We start from the raw sequence: 24844 nt of genomic DNA, 5'->3' as shown, positions 1-24844 counted from the left end.
ACCGCTCACCGGCATCTGCAGGAATTCTCTAAAACCCAGAAACGCTTTGCCAACATACGCCGCCGACCTATGCCAGTCCTTTCAAGATAACCCATCACATAAACCCTGTCATGTACTGCCTCCAGTTACCGCGTCAGTATCTTCTCGTCCTTCCATGTGTCTCTGTTAAAACCGGTCACCTACAGTCCTCTTCATCCCCCACTCTCAAACCACAGTGTGCCCCCAGCGTTATACGTCGGAGGGGAACCTGCCTATGCCATTCAGGCCATCCTTGATCCCAAACGCCTGGTTGCATCCACTATCTAGTGGACTGAGAAGGTTATGGGCCTAAAGACCGGTCCTGGGTCTCCGATAAGGACATCCTCGACCTGGAGATGATTCAGGCATTCCACCATAACCGTCTGGATCGTCCCGCTCCCTCGGGGTCGACCCCCAAACAGACCCACTGGACATCAGCGTCAACGCAGAATGTCGGATCAGCCCACGACCTTGTCGAACCAGCTTGCCGGACCTCGCGTCTGCCTATGCTCCCCCGCCCGCCCACTCCACCCTCCAATACCGTTGGGTCGTCAGAAGCCTCCCTTGGGGGGGTACTGTAAGGTTCTATATTTATTTTCGAAGTCAACCTTGTGTACTGTTTCGATGTGTTCTTGGACGTAGCCCAGCCTTTCATTTTTGTTCATTGATTTTGCCTGTGTTGGTTACTTACCTGGTCTCATCAGCTCCTTATTTAGTTCCGTTCATTCTGTATTGTTCATTTTGACTCTACTAAGCCTTTTCCTAGCTCGTTTGTGAGAACCAGTTATAGCCTTCAGTCCTAGTTTTGATTCACCTGCCTGTTTGCCTACCTGTGTATGACCACTGCCTGCCTGTGACCACGATTCCTGCCTTCTGCGAAGGCACATTAAACACCTGCAGCGCTCTGCGGGTGAATCTAAACCTTTTTCTCCCTGAGTATTCATTACGCTATCCTTCATCTGCTCTTATGGACTGCACTCTTCAATTCAAACCACAGGTTTTCAATGGGGTTCAATTCCAGAGATGTTTTGTGGTCAATTAACCATTTATTTTTGGATTTAGATGTGTGCCTTCTGTTGTTGTCTTGCTGGAAGATCAATTTACGGCCAAGTTTCAGCCTCCTGGCAGAGGCATTTTTGTATAAAATATCCTAGTACTGGGTAAAGCTCATGATGCCATTAATAACAAGGGCCCCAGGACCAGTGGTAGCAAAGTAGCTCGATAACATCAAAGATCCACCACCATATTTTACAGGAGGCAGGAGGTGTTATTTTCTGCTCCTGCATTCTCATTGCAACGCCAAACCTACTGCTAGTGTGCATGGCGAAAGAGCTCTATTTTAATGTCGTCTGACCAAAGCACTAGTTCCAATCAAAGTGCCAATGCCATTTAGAAAACTCCAGACACATTTACATTTGTTGGATGACATGAAAATAGAGCTCTTTGGTAACATGACAATGTATGCACACATGGCTATAAGTTGCATATGTTATATCAAACTTACTTTCAAAGACTGTTTTTATGGTTATATAGAAATGCCAGGGCTTACAGTGTATTTATTTCTCAGCTACTAATATTAAGTATTGCTCTGCTATAAAAACAGGGGAGTCTACCTTCATGATTTAAAAAAACTAACTGCGGGAAAGAGCCCTCCATTTGCGATTTGCTGTATTTTTTTCCCTGCTCCTGGGCCATTCTAAATCAAAGCAAATTTGACATATTAGTAAAGAAAGTTAATTTGAGAATAGTTTGACAGGTGAAAATATGATTACTTGATGAGAGGCAAGGGACAGCACAATTTTTTGGCTACTTTTTCATATCATCAAAAGCCTATAATCGCATCATGCAGCCCACATATTTTTTGATTTCTAAGGTTTGTATCATTCACAACTAAAGTTGACAAATAACTCAATCTAGCGTTGTCACGGTCTTCCTCCTCTTCATCTGAAGAGGAGAGGCGAGAAGGATCAGAGGACCAAAATGCGGCATGGTATGTGTTCATAGTGAATTGTAATAAAGAGAACACTGAAACACTATACAAAAGAGTAACAAAAACAATGAATCAATGATGACCGTGAAGCTACAAAATGAGACCTGTGCTGACACAAGCCACTAACATAGACAATCACCCACAAACAAACAGTGCAACCCAGGCTACCTAAGTATGATTCTCAATCCGAGACAACTAATGACACCTGCCTCTGATTGAGAACCATACTAGCCCGAAACATAGAAATCCCAAATCATAGAAAATCAAACAGACTGCCCACCCAACTCACACCCTGACCATACAAAATAAATACAAAACAAAGGAAATACAGGTCAGAATGTGACAAGCGTATAGCACCTGTTTCAAATGATCACTTTTACACTCAACATACCATACCTACCTACTCATATGCGCAATAGTTACAGAATGGGAAAAATATTATTCTTACTATAAAATGATATAATGTAGAATAATGACATATCTTGTTAAATGAACTAGCATATGGCACATACAGTTGAAGTCCGAAGTTTACATACACCTTAGCCAAATACATTTAAACTCAGTTTTTCACAATTCCTGACATTTAATCCTAGTAAAAATTCCCTAACTTAGGTCAGTTAGGATCACCACTTGATTTTAAGAATGTGATATGTCAGAATAATAGTAGAGAGAGGATTTTTTCCAGCTTTAATTTCTTTCATCACTTTCCCAGTGGGTCAGAAGTTTACGTATACTCACTTAGGATTTGGTAGCATTGCCTTTAAATTGTTTAACTTGTGTCAAACGTTTCGGCTCGTCTTCCACAAACTTCCCATAATAAATTGGGTGAATTTTGGCCCATTCCTCCTGATAGAGCTGGTGTAACTGAGTCAGGTTTGTAGGCTTCATTCCTCACATGCTTTTTCAGTTCTGCCCACATATTTTCTATGGGATTGAGGTCAGGGCTTTGTGGTGGCCACTCCAATACCTTGACTTTGTTGTCCTTAAGCCATTTTGCCACAACTTTGGAAGTATGCTTGGGGACATTGTCCATTTGGAAGACCCATTTGTGAACAAGCTTTAAATTCCTGACTGATGTCTTGAGATGTTGATTCAATGATGCCATCTATTTTGTGAAGTGCACCAGACCCTCCTGCAGCAAAGCACCCCCACAACATGATGCTGCCACCCCCGCGCTTCATGGTTTGGACGAGGTTCTTCGGCTTGCAAGCCTCCCCCGTTTTCCTCCAAACATAACGATGGTCATCATGGCCAACCAGTTCAATTGTTGTTACATCAGACCAGAGGATATTTCTCCAAAAAGTATGTTCTTTGTCCCCATGTGTAGTTGCAAACCGTAGTCTGTCTTTTTAATGGCGGTTATGGAACAGTGTCTTCTTCTTTGCAGAGTGGCCTTTCAGGTTTTTGTCAATATAGGACTCATTTTACTGTGGATATAGATACTTTTGTACCTATTTCCTCCAGCATATTCACAAAGTCATTTGCTGTTGTTCTGGGATTGATTTGCAGTTTTCACACCAAAGTAGGTTAATCTCTAGGAGACAGAACATGTCTCCTTTCTGAGTGGTATGACGGCTGCGTGGTCCCATGGTGTTTATTCTTGCGTGCTATTGTTTGTACAGATGAACGTGGTACCTTCAGGCATTTGGAAATTGCTCCCAAGGATGAACCAGAAAACTATTGTTTTCTGAGGTCTTTGCTGATTTCTTCTCATTTTCCCATGATGTCAATCAAAGAGGCACTGAGTTTGAAGGTAGTCCTTGAAGTACATTCACAGGCACACCTCCAATTGACTCCAATTATTTCAATTAGCCTATCAGAAGCTTCTAAAGCCATGACATAATTTTCTGGAATTTTCCAATCTGTTTAAAACCTCTTAGTCCGCCCCATCCCGGATCCGGGATCGTGACTACAGCCTCAAGCTCATTACCATAACGCAAAATTAGCGATTTCTGAAAATTGCAAATTAAATGAAATAAATATGCCTATCCTCAAGCTTATCCTTTTCTTAACAATCCCGTCGTCTCAGATTTTCAAAATATGCTTTAGAACCAGAGAAAATCAATAATTTGTGTAAGAGTGGTGATAGCTAGCTTAGCATTTAGCGTTAGCATTTAGCACGCAACATTCACAAAAACCAGCAAAGGGATCAAATAAAATAATTTACCTTTGAAGAACTTCAGATGTTTCAATGAGGAGACTCTCAGTTACATAGCAGATGTCCAGTTTTTCCTGAAAGATGCTTGTGTAGGACACAACGTTCCGTTTTGTTACTATGCATTTGGCTACCGAAACTAACCGAAAATTCAGTCACCTAAACGTCAAACTTTTTTCCGAATTAACTCCATAATATCGACTGAAACATGGAAAACGTTGTTTGAATCAATCCTCAAGGTGTTTTGTCATATATCTCTTCATTGAAATCCCTTCCCTGGAAGCGTGCATTCTTCTCTGATTCGGATGGAAAAATACTGGTACCTGACTTTTGCGCACCAATTTCCACGCAGACACCGTGCGGGACACTTGGTAATTGTAGGCTCTTATGGTCAATCTTCCAATGATATGCCTACAAATACGTCACAATGCTGCAGACACCTGGGGGAAACGATAGGAAGTGTCCGTTCATTCCTTTCGCATTCACAGCCATATAAGGAGATCATGGAAAACGTGCCTCCAGAAATCCTGTTGATTTCCTGGTCACTCAAACATCTTGGTTTTGCCTGTAGATTTTGTTCTATGGCACTCACAGTGAAAATCTTTACAGTTCTGGAAACGTCAGAGTGTCTTCTTTCCAAAACTATCAATTCCAAGCATAGTCGAGCATCTTTTCGTGACAAAATATTGCGCTTAAAACGGGCATGTCTTTTTATCCAAAAATGAAATACTGCCCCTAGAGTCTTAACAGTCATGTAAACGTCTGTCCGATTGGAATTGTGATACAGTGAATTATAAGTGAAATAATCTGTCTGTAAACAATTGTTGGAAAAATTACTTGTGTCATGCACAAAGTAGATGTCCTAACTGACTTGCCAAAACTATAGTTTGCTAACAAGAAATTTGTGGAGTGGTTGAAAACGAGTTTTAATGTATGTAAACTTCAATGTATGTAAACTTCTGACTTCAACTGTAGTTAGATGTGCTTTTGCTGCTTAGAATAAATAATGGATTTATTTTGATGATGTATATTATATTGATTTATTACACTTTTTTGTCAATGTTCCAAAGGTGTGCATTAGCAGCTTGTTTACGTGTAGGCATGGAGATGCTAAATGTGTTTGTTAATTGATGGTCAATTACCGTGAGACCGGCAGTCATTTGCATGGCAATTATCAGCTGACAAAATGTAATGACTGCCACAGCCCTAGTAAGGACTGTATCTAATAACCAGGTATTACATAGCAATATAGGAAAAATGACTAGCATGATTGCTAGCAATAATAACAACAACATAGTTGGTGTAAACATGTTCCCTAAAATCATTCAATGAGGCTATACAAATGAGCGACATAAATAGCAAGTATTATAAATAGAAATGACACTAGAGGTAACAATGACCAATACTAATAACAACTTCAGCATATAACATAGTAATAGCTACGTAGAGCTATACAAAGCCAAGCTAAACAACAACAACTTACTTTGTAGTCATGCATCCCATGTACATATACCAAAGCACGCCATGGATCTGTCCTGCCAGTGCAACGCTAGCTAGCATCTGGCCAATCAGAGTATGCATGACCAGTGCATGGCCAGAGTGTGGAGTGCATGGGGGACAGTCTGATTGGCTGGGACCACGAGCTGGAGGTGATGTTGATTCTCTCATGTGATGGGGAGAAAGGGTGAGGATGAGTGAGAGCTAGACTCTGTGGTGCCAGCCGAACAAATAAACAACACACGCTGGAAAATAGTCCTACAGTGCCCTCGGCAGGGGGATTCTGTAACATTTCCTTTCCAATCTAGTCCACTGCAATGCACTCTACTTAAAGGGGAATTTCACACTGGGGGAATCTAGGGATGTTTTCATCATGTCCGAGACATTTCTAGGACAGTAGGATGTGTGTCACACATAATTGCCAGAGAGGAAGGCAGGTTTGGGTATCAGGCGCTGATGCATGATACACCCTATAATGATGGTGACATTCAACCATTCAGGTCTCAATCGGAATAAAGCGAAGAGGGTTCCAAACAAAGAGTTAACGTTAGAAGCTCAGGTAGCTAAGCCAATGCCAGCTCCAAAAAGGGGCAGATGACAAATATGGTGCCTACCTAAGTTATTTTTCCTGCAAGTCACCTAGCTAGCAAACTTTAGCGTATCTACTGAAACCCATACTGTGTATTGCTGGCTAACATACTTCTGTGATACAATGGGGGGAAATCTAATAGTTTTTCTGTTTGAAGGGGACAGAGATACTGCAGCAAGAGAGAGAGAAAAAATAATGAGGGAGTTCCAGATGAGAGGATATAAAAAGGGATGCAGAGGAACGGTGTGAGAGACAGAATGAGAGGGGCAGTGACAGTTGAAGGTGGAGAGAAATCTTGGGTAGATAAAAGGGGTGTGCTGCTCCAGGCCCTCTGTCAGTAGGGAGACTAATAATGTTTGATTTTGTTGGCCAATAAAAATTATTTGCTTGTCAACGCACGTCATTCCCTCAGCAGACTGCTACCTACGTGCACTGTGAGGCTTGCATTCCAACTAGCAGGACTGACGAAGTGACAGATTGCGTCATTGTGCATTTTCTTCTGTTTGCTTGGTTTGTTTTCTTGATCCTTGCCATGCATATGCAAGGGGCTCAAAGTGATAACTGGGAAGGGAATGTCATGTTGCTCTCTGGACCACAGCTTCACAATGGACACAGGAATGAGGAGACAGCCTGGCGCATACAGCTCTGCTATTGTAATTTTAATTACAATCACTCACACTGCATTTGCAAGTCGAATGCTGTCTAAAAAGAGACCATGTGAAGAAAAAGAAAACACAATTAGTGTGTGTGTGTGTGTGTGTGTGTGTGTGTGTGTGTGTGTGTGTGTGTGTGTGTGTGTGTGTGTGTGTGTGTGTGTGTGTGTGTGTGTGTGTGTGTGTGTGTGTGTGTGTGTGTGTGTGTGTGTGTGTGTGTGTGTGTGTGTGTGTGTGCGTGCTCACGTGCTTGTTTGTGTGAATGTAGGTATTGAGGGGGTTATATTCTTTGATGTGATTCCTGGAGTGAGAGTGAAATATCAGTCTCCTCTGTCAATATCCAGTTAAAGGAAGTTATCTGCAAAATAGAGGAGTTGATACCATCCAAGGCCAAAGTCCACTGCCCTGTATAACATGACCATCAAAGGCTTCACTGAGTGGAAAACATAAATAGCACTGACTTTTGGACAGTCCTGTACGTGCACACTTGCATTATTTTATTATTTCCCCCCAACTTCTCTACTCCAAGGCATGGCAGGTCAAATAAACCATGTACTCACAATGATGTACTGCAGGAAATGCAAACTTGTAGAGTATTTAAGGTTTAAAAAGGCCTCTAAAGTTTGTAATTTACACTTTAAAATGTCAGAATTGATTTGCCCTAAAAAAATATTTATCCCCCCCATCCCAATTATTATTTTTTTTACATGAATTAATCAACATAATAATTCACATTTCCTGTTGCTCCAGGATTATTTTCCTGCTGTAGCAATCTGGCTCGAATCTACATCTATATAGGGATGTCACACAAAAGTGTTAGCTTTCTGTTCTTCCCGTGACTCAAGTCCTTTAATGGCAAGGTGGAGAAGGCTGTCTGTCAGCTGAAACTAGGAACAGCAGGGACTCTGTGATAAAAACGGCGTTTTGGGTTATCTGTCTGTATCACAGTCATAGGGAATGGTGTCAGACACAGTGGAGGGAATCGACACAGATACCAGTTTTACCATTCATATTCGTTCCAATGCATCAGGAGGTATATATATAGTTGTTAGCTACATAGTTATTCCAGCGTAATTGCGTCTTATTAGTAGAATAATGGTCTATAATAATGTCAAAATTGTCATGTGTTTCTCTCATATTGATTTGATTTGTTTCCAAATGTATAGGCATAAGCTACAGATGTAGGATCTTAATTTGACCTTTGTCACAGCTAAATAAATGTTTACTCCATAATGTTGCTTGATTGGTGGAAGTTCATCTGCACTTCCTGCAGTGCATGAAAATTCTCAGCAACAAAAGAGTGATCAAATTAAGATCTTACATCTGTATGTGATTTAAAGGTCTTCGACTTTGTGATTACAGTTCCTGCGCAAACTACAGAGGAAGAGTAATATCTTCATATTAAAATAATGCACTGAATCATGTAACAGTATCAGAGTTTTCTGGTGGCACCCGACCGACCACATGCTATACATACAGCGTATATATGGGGGGGAAGGGGGAGGTTAAGATGGCCATGTTTATAATCACCAACTCATTCAAGGGTTTTTCTTTATTTGTACAATATTTTTCAAAGTAGCCACCTTTTGCCTTGATGACAGCTTTTCACACTCTTGGCACTCTCTCAACCAGCTTCACCTGGAATGCTTTTCCAAAAGTCTTGAAGGAGTTCCCACATATGCTGAACACTTGTTGGCTGCTTTTCCTTCACTCTGCGGTCCAACAGAATGCTGTGGTAGCCATGCTTCTTAAATGTGCCTTGAATTTTAAATAAATCACTGACGGTATCACCAGTAAAGCACTCCACACCTCCTCCTCCTCCTTGCTTCACTGTGGGAAACATGTGTGGAGATCATTCATTTCACCAACTCTACGTCTCACAAAGACACAGTGGTTGGAACCAAAAATCTAAAATTTGGACTCATCAGATCAAAGGACAGATTTCCACCGGTCCTTTGCTAGTGTCTCTTGGCCCAAGTATTTTGCAGCAATTTGACCATGAAGGCCTGATTCACACAGTCTCCTCTAAACAGTTGGTTGAGATGTGTATTTTACTTTCTCTGTGAAGCATTCATAGGGGCTGCATTATCTGAGGCTGGCAACTCTAATGAACTTATCCTTGGCAGCAGAGGTACCTCTGTGTCTTCCTTTCCTGTGTTGGTCCTCATGAGAGCCAGTTTCATCATAGCGCTTGATGTTTTTTGTGACTGTACTTGAATAAACTTGATTGACTGACCTTCATGTCTTAAAGTAATGATGGACTGTCATTTCTATTTGCTTTTTTGAGCTGTTCTTGCCATAATATGGACTCGTTTTTTTAAACCAAATAGGGTTATGCCTACCTTGTCACAATACAACTGATTGGTTCAAATGCATTAAGAAGGAAAGACAGTCCACAAATTAACTTTTAACAAGGCACACCTGTTAATTGGGGCAGCAGGTAGCCTAGTGGTTAGTGTGTTGGGCCAGTAACACGAAAGGTTGCTGGATCAAATCCCGAGCTGACAAGGTAAAAACCTTTCATTCTGCCCTTGAACAAGGCAGGTAACCCACTGTTCCCCAGTAGACCGTCATTGTAAATAGGAATGTATTCTTAACTGACTTGCCTAGTTAAATAAAAATTGAAATGCATTTCAAGCTGGTGAAGAGTGTGCAAAGGGTGGCTACTTTGAAAAATCTAAAATCTAAACTATTTGTGGATTTGTTTAACACTTATTTGGTTACTACGTGATTCCATATGTGTCATTTCATATTTTTGATGTGTTAACTACTATTCTACAATGTAGAAAATACTAAAAATTAAGAAAAGCCCTGGAATGAGTAGGTGTGTCCAAACTTTTGACCGGTACTTTATATATACTGAACAAAAATATAAATGCTACTATTTCAAGAGATTTTACTTAGTTAACAGTTTATAAAAGTAAATGAGTCAATTTTAAATAGATACATTTGGCCCTAATCTATTAATTTCACACGACTGGGCAGGGGCACAGCCATGGGTGGGACTGGGATTTCATAGGCCCACCCACTGGGGAGCCAGGCCCAGCCAATATAAATGAGTTATTAAAGTCCAAAATATTCCTCACATTCTATTGAAATAGTTACTTGCATAGCGGAGTCTTTTGTTTAGACATGCTAGCTAGCTAGCTAAACAATGAACCATAATCCCAACTCAACGTTACTACCCTGCATGGTTCTGCAGGTAACTAATGAGCCAGGTTCAATGTTAGGTAGCTAACATTAGGCTATAACTTGCAATGCAAATGGCTCTGAGGTAAAAATAATATTACTACACAGATCACACATGTAACCTTAGCAAGCCAGCCAGCTAACCAGCCAGCTAACATTAGCTAGCTAGCTAGCGGTACACTTTAACTTGAAAAGACTAGTACTTTCTGACAAAATTAGAAACGTGTATTATCTGGAAATGTAGCTAGCTAGACTCTCATACCCATATGCATGGATGGACGCTTCTCCCTCTGTCACGGATGCCATTGTTGCCCCTTAGTTTGAAGATGTTATCCGGAGATAGGTGTTTTATACAACACAGCCTTCTGTGTGTTCTCTTTTTAACTCTGTCTGCAAATTTGCAATCAAACGCCAGAATTTTCCCCATCTTAGCTATCATACTCTAATTCTACTTTCAAAACTTGTTCCTCCAGAAAGTGGAGAGCAACACTTATGCAGTTCTACTACGTGATATATTTTTGTAGCTAAACCAACTAGGCTTGTAATTTAACAATTTGTTCCAGAAGACATTTTCTGCCAAATTACGTTCAAATCCCTCTCCTGTGAAGTAGTTTCCTGAAACGAGTCACATTTGTTCTTCATAGTGGAATGAAAACAAATGATTACCTTGTACGCCTGCAAATAAATACAATATTTTTTATGATTCAGTGAATGGGAGCACAGGGGATTGTGTACTGTAGGCTACATCTTCATGTGATGTCGGCTGACCTTGACAACACACTTTAAATACCTTCAAGCAGGGCTTGTACACATAGCATTTATGACGTGCATCAGAGGAAGAGCGTAAAAAATATTTTCCCATCAGTGTATCATAATACTATGCAGGGAAATTATGGACAAAAAATAGTCCATGATCAGTGAAGTTGTTTGGTAGCATGGCAATATTGTGAACTGACATGGAGTGTTCTATCATGTCTATCATCTATCAGTCTATCATGGAATTACAGATGCCACTTACCTACATCTACAACAGGGTTCCTCTCTTCTCATAATTACAGTAAACGTGGTGACGTGATGACTCCGGCTGAGAGACATCAAAACAACAAGACCCTGGAAACTACTGGTGGGGGAGGAGGGTAGGAGGGAGGGAAGGAGGGAGGGAGAAGGTGGTTAATTAGCCTAGCTTTCAAGTCTTTTGGCTTCAATATTGATTTTGATAAGATAAAGTAAATGAATGTATTACTGGTTCATGTGTGGCGTGTTCTACAGTTGGCTGTAAAGGCCAATAGGAGCCCGAGGCTCTCCAGGGGCCTCATTTATCAAAGGTACGTTCGCACAAAAAAAACTCTCAACCTTGAGTAAGACAGTTTTCCCGCAAAGGTTGGTATTTAGAAATGTTTAACTTGATGGGAAAGTATGTGTATCTCCAGACAAATCTCAAACCATGCGTGCGCACAACTTGTAGAAGACAAGCAAATAGGCTTATTGTTCGTTTGGGGAAAATGGGAGGTGTTTGATGCACAGGAATTTTAATACAAAAAGTAAAAATAAGTTTTAGTTTATAGACCTAAATCACCATCTACAGGATGTCTTTCCTTTTCTGACATAACTGGCTTCACAAATAGTAGACTACATTTTTTTCAATCATTCATTCAATAGCCAATCATGCTCATAAGTAAATAGGCAGTGAGCCTTGACAGTATGGGTTGGCTACAGCAGGGTTATTCCTGTTTGATACACACTAAAAACAAATTTTTCTACAGTGTATATAGTGCCAAATAAGGGTTATTTGGCTTGTAACCATAGTATAATCCTTTTTGGTGCTTCTATGTAACCTTTTCTTTAAAGTTATATAAAGAACCATGCTCATACAATTCTAAATGGAACCTGTATGGTGCTCTAAATAACCATTTCCTATGGTTCTATAAAGAACCATTAAAAAACGATTTTATAAAGCACCAAAAAAGGGTTGCGCCATGGTTACAACCATTTTGCGGGCTATATAAAACACTTTTTTTATGGTTCCTTATAGAACCTTTATGGAGAATGGCTCTATAAAGAAACTTTCTCAATCTCAAAAGGTTCATTGTAGAACCATACAGGGTTATTCATTCTGGTTTAAAAGCCTTATTATATTGTTAAAATTGTTAAAATTACCACTGTGTTTATTAAGAACTTTAATCTGGTATGCTAGCTCGGGAACAGCTGGCGTCCCTGAGGAGAGAATTGAGAACTGCTGATTTAGTCAAATATTCTCAATTGACACATTCCATCTGTGAGTCTTTCACAATACACTGTAACTGGCCATATTCATATATAACATTTAATAACATAACACCCAACAGATTAGATAAACTGGAATGACACTCACTCATGGTTGCACAAAAAGAGCTGTAAGCAAACCATTCCCCAAAATATTTGAATGATCCGCCACCCCTACATTATTACTAAAAGAGGACAGAACCCTGTATTGAACTGCAAAGAACCATTGAAGGGCTCAAATAGTTATGTCGGTCAGTATGGTTCCACATAGAACCATCACCCTTCCCCTTGAAGAACCCACATTTCTCTGTGTGTAGGACTTCAAATCAAATCAAATCAAATCAAATTTATTTATATAGCCCTTCGTACATCAGCTGATATCTCAAAGTGCTGTACAGAAACCCAGCCTAAAACCCCAAACAGCAAACAATGCAGGTGTAAAAGCACGGTGGCTAGGAAAAACTCCCTAGAAAGGCCAAAACCTAGGAAGAAACCTAGAGAGGAACCGGGCTATGTGGGGTGGCCAGTCCTCTTCTGGCTGTGCCGGGTAGAGATTATAACAGAACATGACCAAGATGTTCAAATGTTCATAAATGACCAGCATGGTCAAATAATAATAAGGCAGAACAGTTGAAACTGGAGCAGCAGCACAGTCAGATGGACTGGGGACAGCAAGGAGCCATCATGTCAGGTAGTCCTGGGGCACGGTCCTAGGGCTCAGGTCCTCCGAGAGAGAGAGAAAGAAAGAGAGAATTAGAGAGAGCATATGTGGGGTGGCCAGTCCTCTTCTGGCTGTGCCAGGTGGAGATTATAACAGAACGTGGCCAAGATGTTCAAATGTTCATAAATGACCAGCATGGTTGAATAATAGTAAGGCAGAACAGTTGAAACTGGAGCAGGAGCATGGCCAGGTGGACTGGGGACAGCAAGGAGTCCTCATGTCAGGTAGTCCTGGGACATGGTCCTAGGGCCCAGGCCAGTTGAGACTGGAGCAGCAGCATGGCCAGGTGGACTGGGGACAGCAAGGAGTCATCATGTCAGGTAGTCCTGGGGCATGGTTCTAGGGCTCAGGTCCTCCGAGAGAGAGAAAGAAAGAGAGAAGGAGAGAATTAGAGAACGCACACTTAGATTTACACAGGACACCGAATAGGACAGGAGAAGTACTCCAGATAAACAAACTGACCCTAGCCCCCCGACACATAAACTACTGCAGCATAAATACTGGAGGCTGAGACAGGAGGGGTCAGGAGACACTGTGGCCCCATCCGAGGACACCCCCGGACAGGGCCAAACAGGAAGGATATAACCTAGCCGATCTAATTACAGATTCTATACCAAGGCAGGACATAGCATTTACTTTTAAATTGTTCAAAAGGACAATCCATCTTACAGAATGTGCGGCCAATATCTGATTGATTGCCTATAAATGCTTCTGAGTCAACTATGATTTAGTTTTTCACATGAAAAGAGGCAGCTGACATTTTTCACCCTTAACAGTAGAACTACTAAAACAGTCATTTGGACTGCTCATGAATAAATAAATAAATAAACATTACTCTGCCATTCTTAAAGTCATGCCCCTATCTGTCCCTGACCTTTCCAAATACGTCTATATAGCACACTGTCGTTTTTAGAATCTTAATATCACAAACAGAACTGGAGTTATACCCAGTTTTAGGAGGGCATTTCATATTTTGAATGGTTTTCCCCCATTGCCTTTTCTTATTCTGCTCCTTCTCCTGATAGTTGAAGATGTAAATGATGGGAGGGAAAGGGGGAGAATGGGTTGATGAGATGATGAGTGAGGGGAAGCAAACTATGCATAATGATGTTACCACCAATTATAAATGAAGAACAGGATGTGCCATTCGATTGTATTGATCTATTCTCAGGGTACGAAATACGGGGGAGCCAGGGGGTACTCAGATCCCCTTAATGAGACATTAGTCACCTAAATGCAACAAAAGTAAAACAAACCAAAATATTATCCTATTTTGTTGAAATGCAGTGGTAAATGTTTTACAGTGGTAAATATGAAAATAAAAGCTTCCAAATGAAATGAACAACCCCACCTCTCATTTCATGGTTTAAACCATTTAGTTCTGTGTAGCATCACAAACCACCTCCCTGTCCACAATGCAGTAGTGCTGAATTTTGGCCTCAGCTGAGCTCCTTTCAACTCATAGATTTTCCTTTGAAGGCTACATTCTGGTTTTCGCCATCTGCTTGCCATGCGCCCTTGATAAAAATAGCCTGACTTTATTCCAATGCATTAGATTTATCCGTTGATTCATCATTGTTTGCTTTTGTCAGTCAGCTGTTCGGAGCACCCATTGCTTTCATTTTTTAAGGTGCTCCTGGGTATTGGTGTTCTCTGTGCAGTCCGTGGTCAGAATAAATAGACCGTTTATTTATCTTTATTATTTTCTAGCAATATATGTTTTCCTTCCTGGATCAGCTGATAATGGTCGCCAATATCACTAGACTACTAGTCTACAGCTAAACACCAATGCACACCCAATCCATCCAATATTAATGAGAGTAGGCCTATAGTTGACTCTTTCGGTTAGAAGCATTTGATTTTGCATTGGCATAGGCCTACATTATTTGGGATTTGTGTACTCATGAGAACTGTTTTCGAGGCAAAACATAATGAAATGTTACATAGGCATAGTTACAATTACAGTGCATTTTCTGAGATCTCCAAGATCCAATAATAGTACAGGGTTTAAGTGCAAAGTTCTAATGAATTTGTTATATGCTTAATAATTACAAAGAACACTGTCATTAATGTAAGGAAATAAAGGTAGTGTTTTATGTAACACAATCTGTGAAGACAAAAAAGTAGTCAACTCATGAATTATTGACAACTCATGAACTAGGGTGTAAACAAGTTTGATTAAACTTGTGTATTCTGTTGAATGTAGGCTTCGTGCCCTTTGTGTGTTAATCTGTGTGTAAAATTGCCTTGGCTGAGAGGGTAGGCTACCGGCAGTTGTATAGGCCCTTTTCAGAAAAATGCAATGAAAGTATAGGCAGTGTTACTTTTTTCACCATAACCGTCAATCAAAGTTTACCAACCTATTATTTTTTTTTTTTGCTACTACAACACTGTCTACCGGTAGGCCTATTTGAAGTTCATAGTAGTAGGCCTACACATTGTAGCCTAGTCTAGTAAATTGACCATGTGTGTTAGGGTGACTATCCCATTTTTCCCGAGAGAGTTTCAGCCCCGTTTTAGGTGTCCTGTCTTTTCAAGCTACAAAAAAAGGAACATTTTGTCAGCAAGACGCATTAATTAATGTAGTCCTAATCAATGGCACAATGTCATTAGGAACACTTTTTGGTGTTTTGTAAGAGATGACTATTCCCATTCATTAAATGGCAGAAGTGTACATCCATTGCACTGTTTTAATTATTTTGGAACGGACGAACATACACAGGTGGCACACTTTTCGAAGTAATTTGTTTGACAATCAGATGAAAGCATCATGACTGGTAGTGTTAATGAAACATTAACACAACCAGTGTGTTATAAATGCTGTCTTTATTATAATCACGGTGTAATTCACACTCTGTCTATTCTAATTATAATCTCAAAGTGGAGTGTACTCTCTATCAGACCACCAAATCCAAGCAGTCTTATCTGTCTATTCTGGCCCACTTGAAGTACATACTGAAAGACGAATGGACACAGTCCAAGACAAATGGATGTAGATTCTGCGTTAGCGTTGCAACAAAATCTGAATGAAAATAACTCAGATGATGGGGAAGAAATGAATCATGACATTTCTGATGATTTTTCTTCTGATTCTGAGCCTCAGCCTAAACCTTTGTGGCCTAAATACAAAATAATCCAGAAAAGCGCACACTGAGCAGGTGCCGTGGTACCAAATGAAACGGTGAGACAGGAGACAGCACTGTTTGGATAGAGCAAGCCGGTGACAATGCTACAGGCTGATTATCAGCACAAAATGTCATCACTGAGAGAGCAAAAAACATCAGCAATGCACTCACCAGCTTTCGCTGTTTATGTGACATCAACATGCTCCAACTGATGCAATTCTGTGAAGACCCACACCATGTGAGCACAAGCTTACAATAATCAAAAATATTTTACTGCTGTCATATAGACACATATAGTACAGTACATTCATTACAATGCCGTTATAGATTTGGTACTGATTTTCACAATTTATGAAGGACACTTGGCTCTTATAATGATGTTTAGTCTAATGATTTTCATTTGTCCGCTCGTCTTGATGACCGTGAGTCTTGGTGGTTGGGGTATTTTTTTAAATTTTGTCATTATAAAAAGAAGCTGTTACCATGTTCCAAGACATATGCTTTCTGTTTCATAGTTGTAACAAAGGCACTCCACTAATATAATTTATTGAACACATGAATTGTGGTGTTTTGTGTGTGTTTTTTTACATATAGCCTACAGTAACATAAACTAATGAAAATGCTTCATGTTAATTGAAATATATATATTTTCCGTATTCTAATATTACCTAAGACCTTCATAAACACAACCAAATTACTATTTTTTTGTAATAGCTTATATGAAATTACTCTGTTAGCATGTTGCAATTAGAATGACTGCTCATGAGCTTTATGGGGGGTTCCTCGAGGCCCAGCGGCTCTAGTGTTAATGATGACCATTACAGCTATAACTCTTATCTTCTGTAATCAGACATGACTACATTACTACTAGCATCTATTACAAGGCTTTGCATCCGATGATATGACGTTGTTAAGAGTAACTGGGGGGTAGTTTGGGTTTGTAAAGTGGCATTTGAAAATAAGACATTATTATGACAGAGAGCTACGGGCCATGTTTTATTCTCTGTGATCATCTGTTCCTTAACTTCTCTCGCGGTTTTTCCTATTTTGTGCTCTTTGTTCCTCTGTCAATGGCAGCTCTTCCTCTTCTCTTCATTTCAACAGAGAGCAAGGAGGTGTACAAGAGACAAGTGCTGTCAATCACCTGCATCACCGTGGGGATCAGTGTTCTGGGCATTCTCTGTATGGCTCTCTACTGTCGGAACAAGTGGGTGGACACGAGCACCCATAGGGTTGGATTTCAGTTCACACACCTAAACCCATAGCACACACTACAGGCAATTGGCTATTGATCTAGCTTCAGCTGCCACTCCATGTCAAAGAGCCTACTGTAAGAGTCCGGATTCACAATTGTATCCCTCTAACTAACATTAATACATGTACATCATTTTAAGGAACCGATAAGGAAAGAAAGCTCTTGACAATTTGTTTTATTGTGTTGGTATGGGCCCTGCACACAATATTTGTCTATGTATGTTTTACATCCTGTTAACGCCTGAAAGCACCTGTCTAGAATGTATATCCTTTATATATTCATCCAGCACGCTGGGCCAAACATCAAAGCTGTAATGGCAAACTGTCATTCATGGTATATGGAGCAGAAAGCCCTCTGATAAATTGCATTGTAATTTTATAGGGTCTGTAATATAATGATGTGAGTGAGTGAGCAGCCTGACAACAAGATAATCAGATAAAACCATGATCTAGTGCCATTTGGAAGGAATCTATAATGGAGTTACAGCACAGGAACCTATCAACTCCATCAGAGCCGCTCAATTTACACTTCTTCACTGCAATGACTAGGGGTGAAGAGGCACAGAGTGGGGCTGAGGGTTAAAGGTCAAGGCAATGCCGGGATTTAGTTAACATGCCACGTATATGTACTCCCCCTCGCCCCCTCAGGAGACGCAGAGAAAAACTCCAGGCCCACTTGAAAGAGAGTTGCAGCCTCAAAAACTACAGTGGCAACGCCTCTGCTTTGGAGTCGTCCAAATCGAGCCTGAGGCCTGACACGGGCCTGCAGCTGCAGAATGTGAGTATGCTGAGGGGATTCTCCTCTTCCTCTGCATCCTTCATGTATCTAGGGTGACTGATCATGCTGTCGGCTTACATCTCATAACCCAGTTATGCAGAGCGTCTTTTTCCTGCAGAACTGTTGGAGATATGTTGTTCGCTCAGGGCTGCAGCAGCAAGCAGTCTTTGAAGTTCGGCATGCTAAACAACTGTCTATTCCCCCCCTTCCACCCAACCCAAACTGTTCAGAGTTAGCGCTGTTAGCAGAGAAGTCTTTCAGAGAACACTGCTCAGTCATTTGGGACCCTAGGCTGTGTATTGTTGTCATTCATCATCCACTAAATAGCCACTGTCAACAGATCTATGTCCAATATTCCAATCTGAGCTGTTTTCATGCAAACACCGCGTTCATTTGAATATCAGTCGAAGTTAGTGCCTGTGCACGGGAGAAAGATGGGGATGTCTGGGTAGCACACACCACTCCATAGATCTGCTCCATTCAGACTAACCATCAACTAAGTCCTGAGGATATGGCTCTCAGGGTTTCTTATAGATCTAGCCACTAATGAAGGCATTGTTTTAATGTGATACACGTAGTGTTGCAAAAACAGGGTATATTACTGAAAACCTAAGTTTACCAGTAAACTACCAGAATTAGTGTAACTTTCAAGGAATTTTATAAGAAGACATCTATTGGCCTTTTTGGGTACTTCAGATTATCACAGATGTGTGTAATTATTGCTGGCCCTCTGTGTGGCCTTATAACATGTAAAATACATTATATGAAATCATTAAATAAGATTATTTTAAAATAGAAAAATGTAATGACAAAGCTGTAAAACATCATCCTTAATAAACTATCAACTTAGTGAATACCATTGGTGTTTGATATGAGGGTTTCAGCATGAAACTGTATTTTTATATTGTATTTTTTAACACACTTATTTATTTGACTATGTCAATAAGTATTTATTGTCAATGTTTTCGCGTCAAACTGGTGGCATTTGTGAAAAAAGTCAATAGTTGGACGTGTTGCAGAGTTGATTGAAAATAATGCCATTGTTGATTAGATGCATTTTTTGGTATCAATTATGCAATTTTCTCTTGAACTATATGGTGTGTCTACTAGAAACTCATGAACAATATGGACACAGATGTAGTAAATGAATACAATATATGAATATAGATTTATATGCAAGTTATTCAATAATAAATTACCAAAGCTACCATAGATTGCCATATATTTTCTGTTAATTACCTAAATTACCAAAGATGTTGGTAACTTATATACTCAACATTCCACGCTTGTAACTTGTATACATATGACGTATCTCGTCACAGAATTTAGGTATCACTATATTACCTTCAAGTCGATACTATTGTTATTTGTTTTAATAACAGTTTGGCTGTTCCACTTTCCATGCATCTTCTGAGACTGTTTTCTTTCCAATGGAATCTATTGGGAAATGATGCTAATGCAGGCTATTTGTTTCATGCACATATTCATATTGATTTGTGTCTGCAAGAAATCGGTTACCAGGATTTCACAACATCTCTGCCCGCCGCTGGGGGGGGCACACACACCTCGACCCTCCCTCCCAACCCCCTACTTCCCTTCAAATGATACAATTGCTCTAGCGTCTCGCAGTCAGATTTAAAAAAAATGAAATACCACCCTTTTCTCCCTACCTGCAGCAACACTCTGTGGAGGTACTACGCTAAATGATGGCTCACTCTCTCCCCCAGAATCCCTCAGGCTGCAGCAGTCTGCTAGGGTGAAAGAAAACAATTAAATGTGTTCCTGACAACGTCTTTGCAAAATCATAAAAGCTGTTTCTGCTCTGGGTGGTCGCAGCTGAAACCCGCTGGCGGATGGTGGCCACTATCTCCCCTAGATTAAAACATCTATTACACTAACACGCTCCCCGCTGTGCCATAACAGTCAACGCCGCGCGTGCCACATCTATTACATGTTGCATTACTCCTCTCTTTATTGAGATTAATACCTGGGTTGATTTCATGAAACAGTGCTGATGTATTGGACTCTGTGCAAAGTCTCTGATTGGTTCTTAAAAAGAGCAAAACTACTGGACTGACTGCAGGACACATCTGCTACCAGTGTCTGGTACTCTTTTATCCATTAGATTAGTTCTAGAGAAAAGAATATTGGTATTACATGAGCAGTCTTGGGTATAGACTGTCCTCATTTTGGTCTGAAGTCCAAAGGATTGACAGTATATTTGTTATGAGTACTGCATTCATGGGGTTTCCCTCAGTAAATTTAAAGCGATACTTTGGGATTTTGACAAAGAAGCCCATTATTTACTCCCCCAGATGAGTCAGATGAGTCAGACTTCTGGATACCATTTTTACGTCTCTGCGTCCAGTATAAAGAACGTTAGAGGTAGTTTTGCAAGCCAATGCTAACTAGTGTTAGCACAATATCTGGTAGTCTACAGGAACAGATAGCATGCTAGCTGTTCCCATAGACTTCTAGACAATGCACTAACGCTAGTTAGTAATTGAGTTCATGCTAATTAGCAACTTCTTTCAATCTGCACAGAGACATAACATTTTTATTTTGGTCTGAAGTGTTCCACAAATTCTGACTCTGGGGTGGTAGATAAAGCCAAAATCCTGAAGTACCCCTTTAATAAAAATGCATTTTTAAGCCTGGACTTTTTCACATGTGAAAAAGTGGGGGAGGGTGGCTATTTATCTAAGATCTTCTCTTATGGCATCATGCTCTCTTAGCATTTCTGTCCCTAAAATATGTGAGCTGTTGGTTATAAAAGTGGCCGTAAGCCAAAATATGCATATATTGCTGCGGTCTACCGCCACTCAGCAGCTTCGGCGGAGGCTGTTGGTAGTATTTCTGATTATTTAAAATCATTTCTGGTATCTGAAATGGTTGTGTTATGAGATTTAAATCTTGATACACATGCCTTAGATCAGTTTAAGAATATCTGTCTTGAGTTCAACTTGACTCAGCTGACAATGAAACCAACTCAGATGAATATAAAAAACTGAGCAAACTCCTCATTGATTGAACTTATCCTGACTAACCGTCCCCATAAGTATTTGGCGAGTGGTGTTTTTGCAAACAATAACGGCGACCACTGCCCTTTTGCTTGCATTAGAGATACCAAATTGAAAATCTGTGACCCTTGTAAAATTGTAATTTTTGTTCTTCAAATTCACTCCACAGGTGCTCCTTCATGATGCATATTATTCAGATCTTTTTTCTACTAGACCCTGTTTTGGCACTTACATTTTTCTGCACATTTTTACCTCTATTGATGATAAACATACCCCTTCCAAGCGACTCAGAGCCAAAAAGCAAACGATCCCATGGTACTCTCCTGTACTCTCAGGCATCCTCTTGACAAGAAATCTAGCCTGGGCCAAGGTTAGACAAAGTGGCTCGTTAGCTTATTGGCAGCTATTTAGGTAATTGATAAATAGATGCACTGCCTTGCTTCAATAGGCCAAATCAAACTAAATTCTTAGCGCTATGACAGATTATGTTAGTGATCCCTCTAAATTCTGGAAAACCATGAATTAGTTGAAGTGGGGTAATTCCTCTACTTCCTTGCCTAAGTAAGTAGTTTTAGACTCCTGCATAATTATTGAAAAAGTCAAGATTTGTGATTATATTAATCATCATTTATCTCAGCTGGTTTCCTATTTAAAATAAATGGTCCTCATACTGTTCTTGGCCAGTCAGTTGACTGTTCTTCCCACATAAATTCTCCAGTTGCCTCGATGGATGATCAGTCAACCTCACGTGATATGGGAAATAAAAGTAAGGGTTTTTAAATTTGGTAACTCACAGAAACAGCTGTTCTCACTGCCTTAGTAGCTATTGACAGCAAGAAGTCATTAGGGGCTGACAATTTGGACCCGTCTTTGCTTAAGTATGCAGCACCCCTCAATGCTGGCTCAGCAACACACATTTTGTATTTAACTTCATTATCAAGAAATATTACAAAAGTGCGGAAAGCAGCTTTTGTACTACCACTCCATACGTGTGGGGATTGTAGTGATCTTGATAATTACAGTGCATTCTGAAAGTATTCAGACCCCTTGACCTTTTGCACATTTGGTTACGTTACAGCCTGTTTCTGAAATGGATAAAAGTATTTTATTATTATAAACAAGATTCTCTGTTCTGATGAAACCAAGATTAAACTATTTGGCCTGAATACCAAGCGTCCATTCTGGAGGAAACCTGGCACCATCCCTACGGTGAAGCATGGTGGCGGCATTGTCATGCTGTGGGGATGTTTTTCAGTGGCAGGGACTATGAGACCAGCCAGGATCAAGGGAAAGATGAACAGAGCAAAGTACAGAGAGATCCTTGATGAAAACCTGCTCCAGACTGGGGTGAAGGTTCACCTTCCAACTGGACAACGACCCTGAGCACACTCTGTTCCCCCAATGTCCTTGTCCGTAATTGTTTGTTGTAATGCTTGTGCACGGTATGCTGGTATTTACCGGGTTTTGTTTAACCCATTATTTGTTGTTATTCTGTTTACGGTGGTTTATGGTTATTAAACACAACCGTTGAAATCAGTTTCCGCACTCCTGTGTTTGACTTCTCTGCCACCAGTAGCATCGCATTACACATAGGTGCTTCAACAAAGTACTGAGTACAAAAAAATCTGTTTTTGCTTTGTCATTATGGGGTTTTGTCTGTAGATTAATGAGGAAATAAAATAATTTTATCAATTTTAGAATAAGGCTGTAATGTAACAAAATGTTGAAAAAATCAAGGGGTCTAAATATTTTCCCAATGCACTGTATCTATCCATTTCTAGGCTCCCTTGTCTTGCAAAAATACTTGAATCATTGGTCAACAAACATATACGTTATTTTCTATCTGTAAATAGTATTCTTCATGTTAATCAATCCAGATTCAAACCTAAACATAGCACCTGCCAAATCAAATCAAATTTTATTTGTCACATACACATGGTTAGCAGATGTTAATGTGAGTGTAGCTAAATGCTTGTGCTTCTAATTCCGACAATGCAGTAATAACCAACAAGTAATCTTAACCTGACAATTCCACAACAACTACCTTATACACACAGAGCCTTACGGTTGTGGGTGGAGCAGTTGCCGTACAGCCCGGCATGATGATACAGCCCGATAGGATGCTCTCGATTGTGCATCTGTAAAGGTTTGTGAGTGCTTTTGGTGACAAACCAAATTTCTTCATCCTACTGAGGTTGAAGAGGTGCTGCTGCGCCTTCTTCACCACACTGTCTGTGTGGGTGGACTAGTTGCACAGAGTGGGGTCGATTTGTGATTTGGTAACAAAACGGATGGCATTGTGATAGACTGCATCCAGTTTGCTGAGTAGAGGTTTGGAACCTATTTTGTAGATGACAATGCCAAAGTCGAGGATGGGTAGGATAATCAGTTTTACTAGGGTAAGTTTGGTGGCGTGAGTGAAGAAGTCTTGGTTGCGAAATAGATAGCCGATTCTAGCTTTGATTTTGGATTGGAAATGTTTGATATAAGTCTGGAAGGAGAGATTACAGTCTAGCCAGACACCTAGATACTTATAGATGTCCACATATTCTAGGTCGGAACCATCCAGGGTGGTGATGTGAGTCGGGCATGCGGGTGCAGTCAGCGATCGTTTGAAAAGCATGCATTTGGTTTTACTAGCGTTTAAGAGCAGTTGGAGGCCACGGAAGGAGTGTTGTATGGCATTGAAGCTCGTTTAGAGGTTAGTTAGCATGGTCTCCGAGGAAGGGCCAGAAGTATACAGAATGGTGCCGTCTGCGTATAGGTGGATCAGGGAATCGCCCGCAGCAAGAGCAACATCATTGATGTATACAGAGAAAAGAGTCGGCCCGAGAATTTAATCCTGTGGTACCCCCGTAGAGACTGCCAGAGGTCTGGACAACATGCCATCCGATTTGACACACTAAACTGTCTGAAAAGTAGTTGGTGAACCAGGCAAGGCAGTCATTAGAAAAACCAAGGATATTGAGTCTGCCGATAAAAATACGGCGGTTGACAGAGTCGAAAGCCTTGGCCACGTCGATGAAGAAGGCTGCACAGTACTGTCTTTTATCGATGGTGGTTATGATATCGTTAAGTACCTTTAGCGTGGCTGAGGTACACCCGTGACCGGCTCAGAAACCGGATTGCACAGCGGAGAAGGTACGGTGGGTTTCGAAATGGTCAGTGTTTATTAACTTGGCTTTCGAAGACTTTAGATAGGCAGGGCAGGATGGATATAGATTTGTAACAGTTTGGGTCTAGGGTTTCACCCCCCTTTGAAGAGGGGGATGACCGCGGCAGCTTTCTAATCTTTAGGGTTCTCGGATGATAGGTTGAGCAGGCTGGTAATAGGGGTTGCAACAATGGCGGCGGACAGTTTTAGAGAGGGTCCAGATCGTCTATCCTAGCTGAGTTGTACGGGTCCAGGTTTTGCAGCTTTTTAAGAACATCTGCTGTCTGGATTTAGGTGAAGGAGACGCTGGGGAGGCTTGGGCGAGTAGCTGCGGGGGGGGGGGGGCTGTTGGCCGGGGTTAGAGTCGCCAGGAGGAAGGCATGGCCAGCCGTGTACAAAGCACTGGACTGTACCCGAACAAAAGAGCGATGGTAAACCT

At 40.7% G+C, this 24844-nt stretch overlaps 1 protein-coding gene across 1 annotated transcript in view; it reads left to right on the top strand.

Annotated features, from left to right (window-relative positions):
* Positions 1-24844, top strand: part of LOC124038736 (pro-neuregulin-3, membrane-bound isoform-like) — a 562438-nt gene that overhangs the window by 501113 nt on the left and 36481 nt on the right. Inside the window, exons 5-6 of the mRNA XM_046354812.1 lie at positions 17304-17406; positions 18102-18231. Of these exons, the coding sequence (XP_046210768.1) occupies positions 17304-17406; positions 18102-18231 (233 nt within the window). The remainder of the gene's footprint in view (positions 1-17303; positions 17407-18101; positions 18232-24844) is intronic.

This window comes from Oncorhynchus gorbuscha, linkage group LG06 (assembly GCF_021184085.1).
Source record: "Oncorhynchus gorbuscha isolate QuinsamMale2020 ecotype Even-year linkage group LG06, OgorEven_v1.0, whole genome shotgun sequence".
Classification (NCBI taxonomy): domain Eukaryota; kingdom Metazoa; phylum Chordata; class Actinopteri; order Salmoniformes; family Salmonidae; genus Oncorhynchus; species Oncorhynchus gorbuscha.
This window is presented reverse-complemented; position numbering and strand designations above follow the sequence as displayed.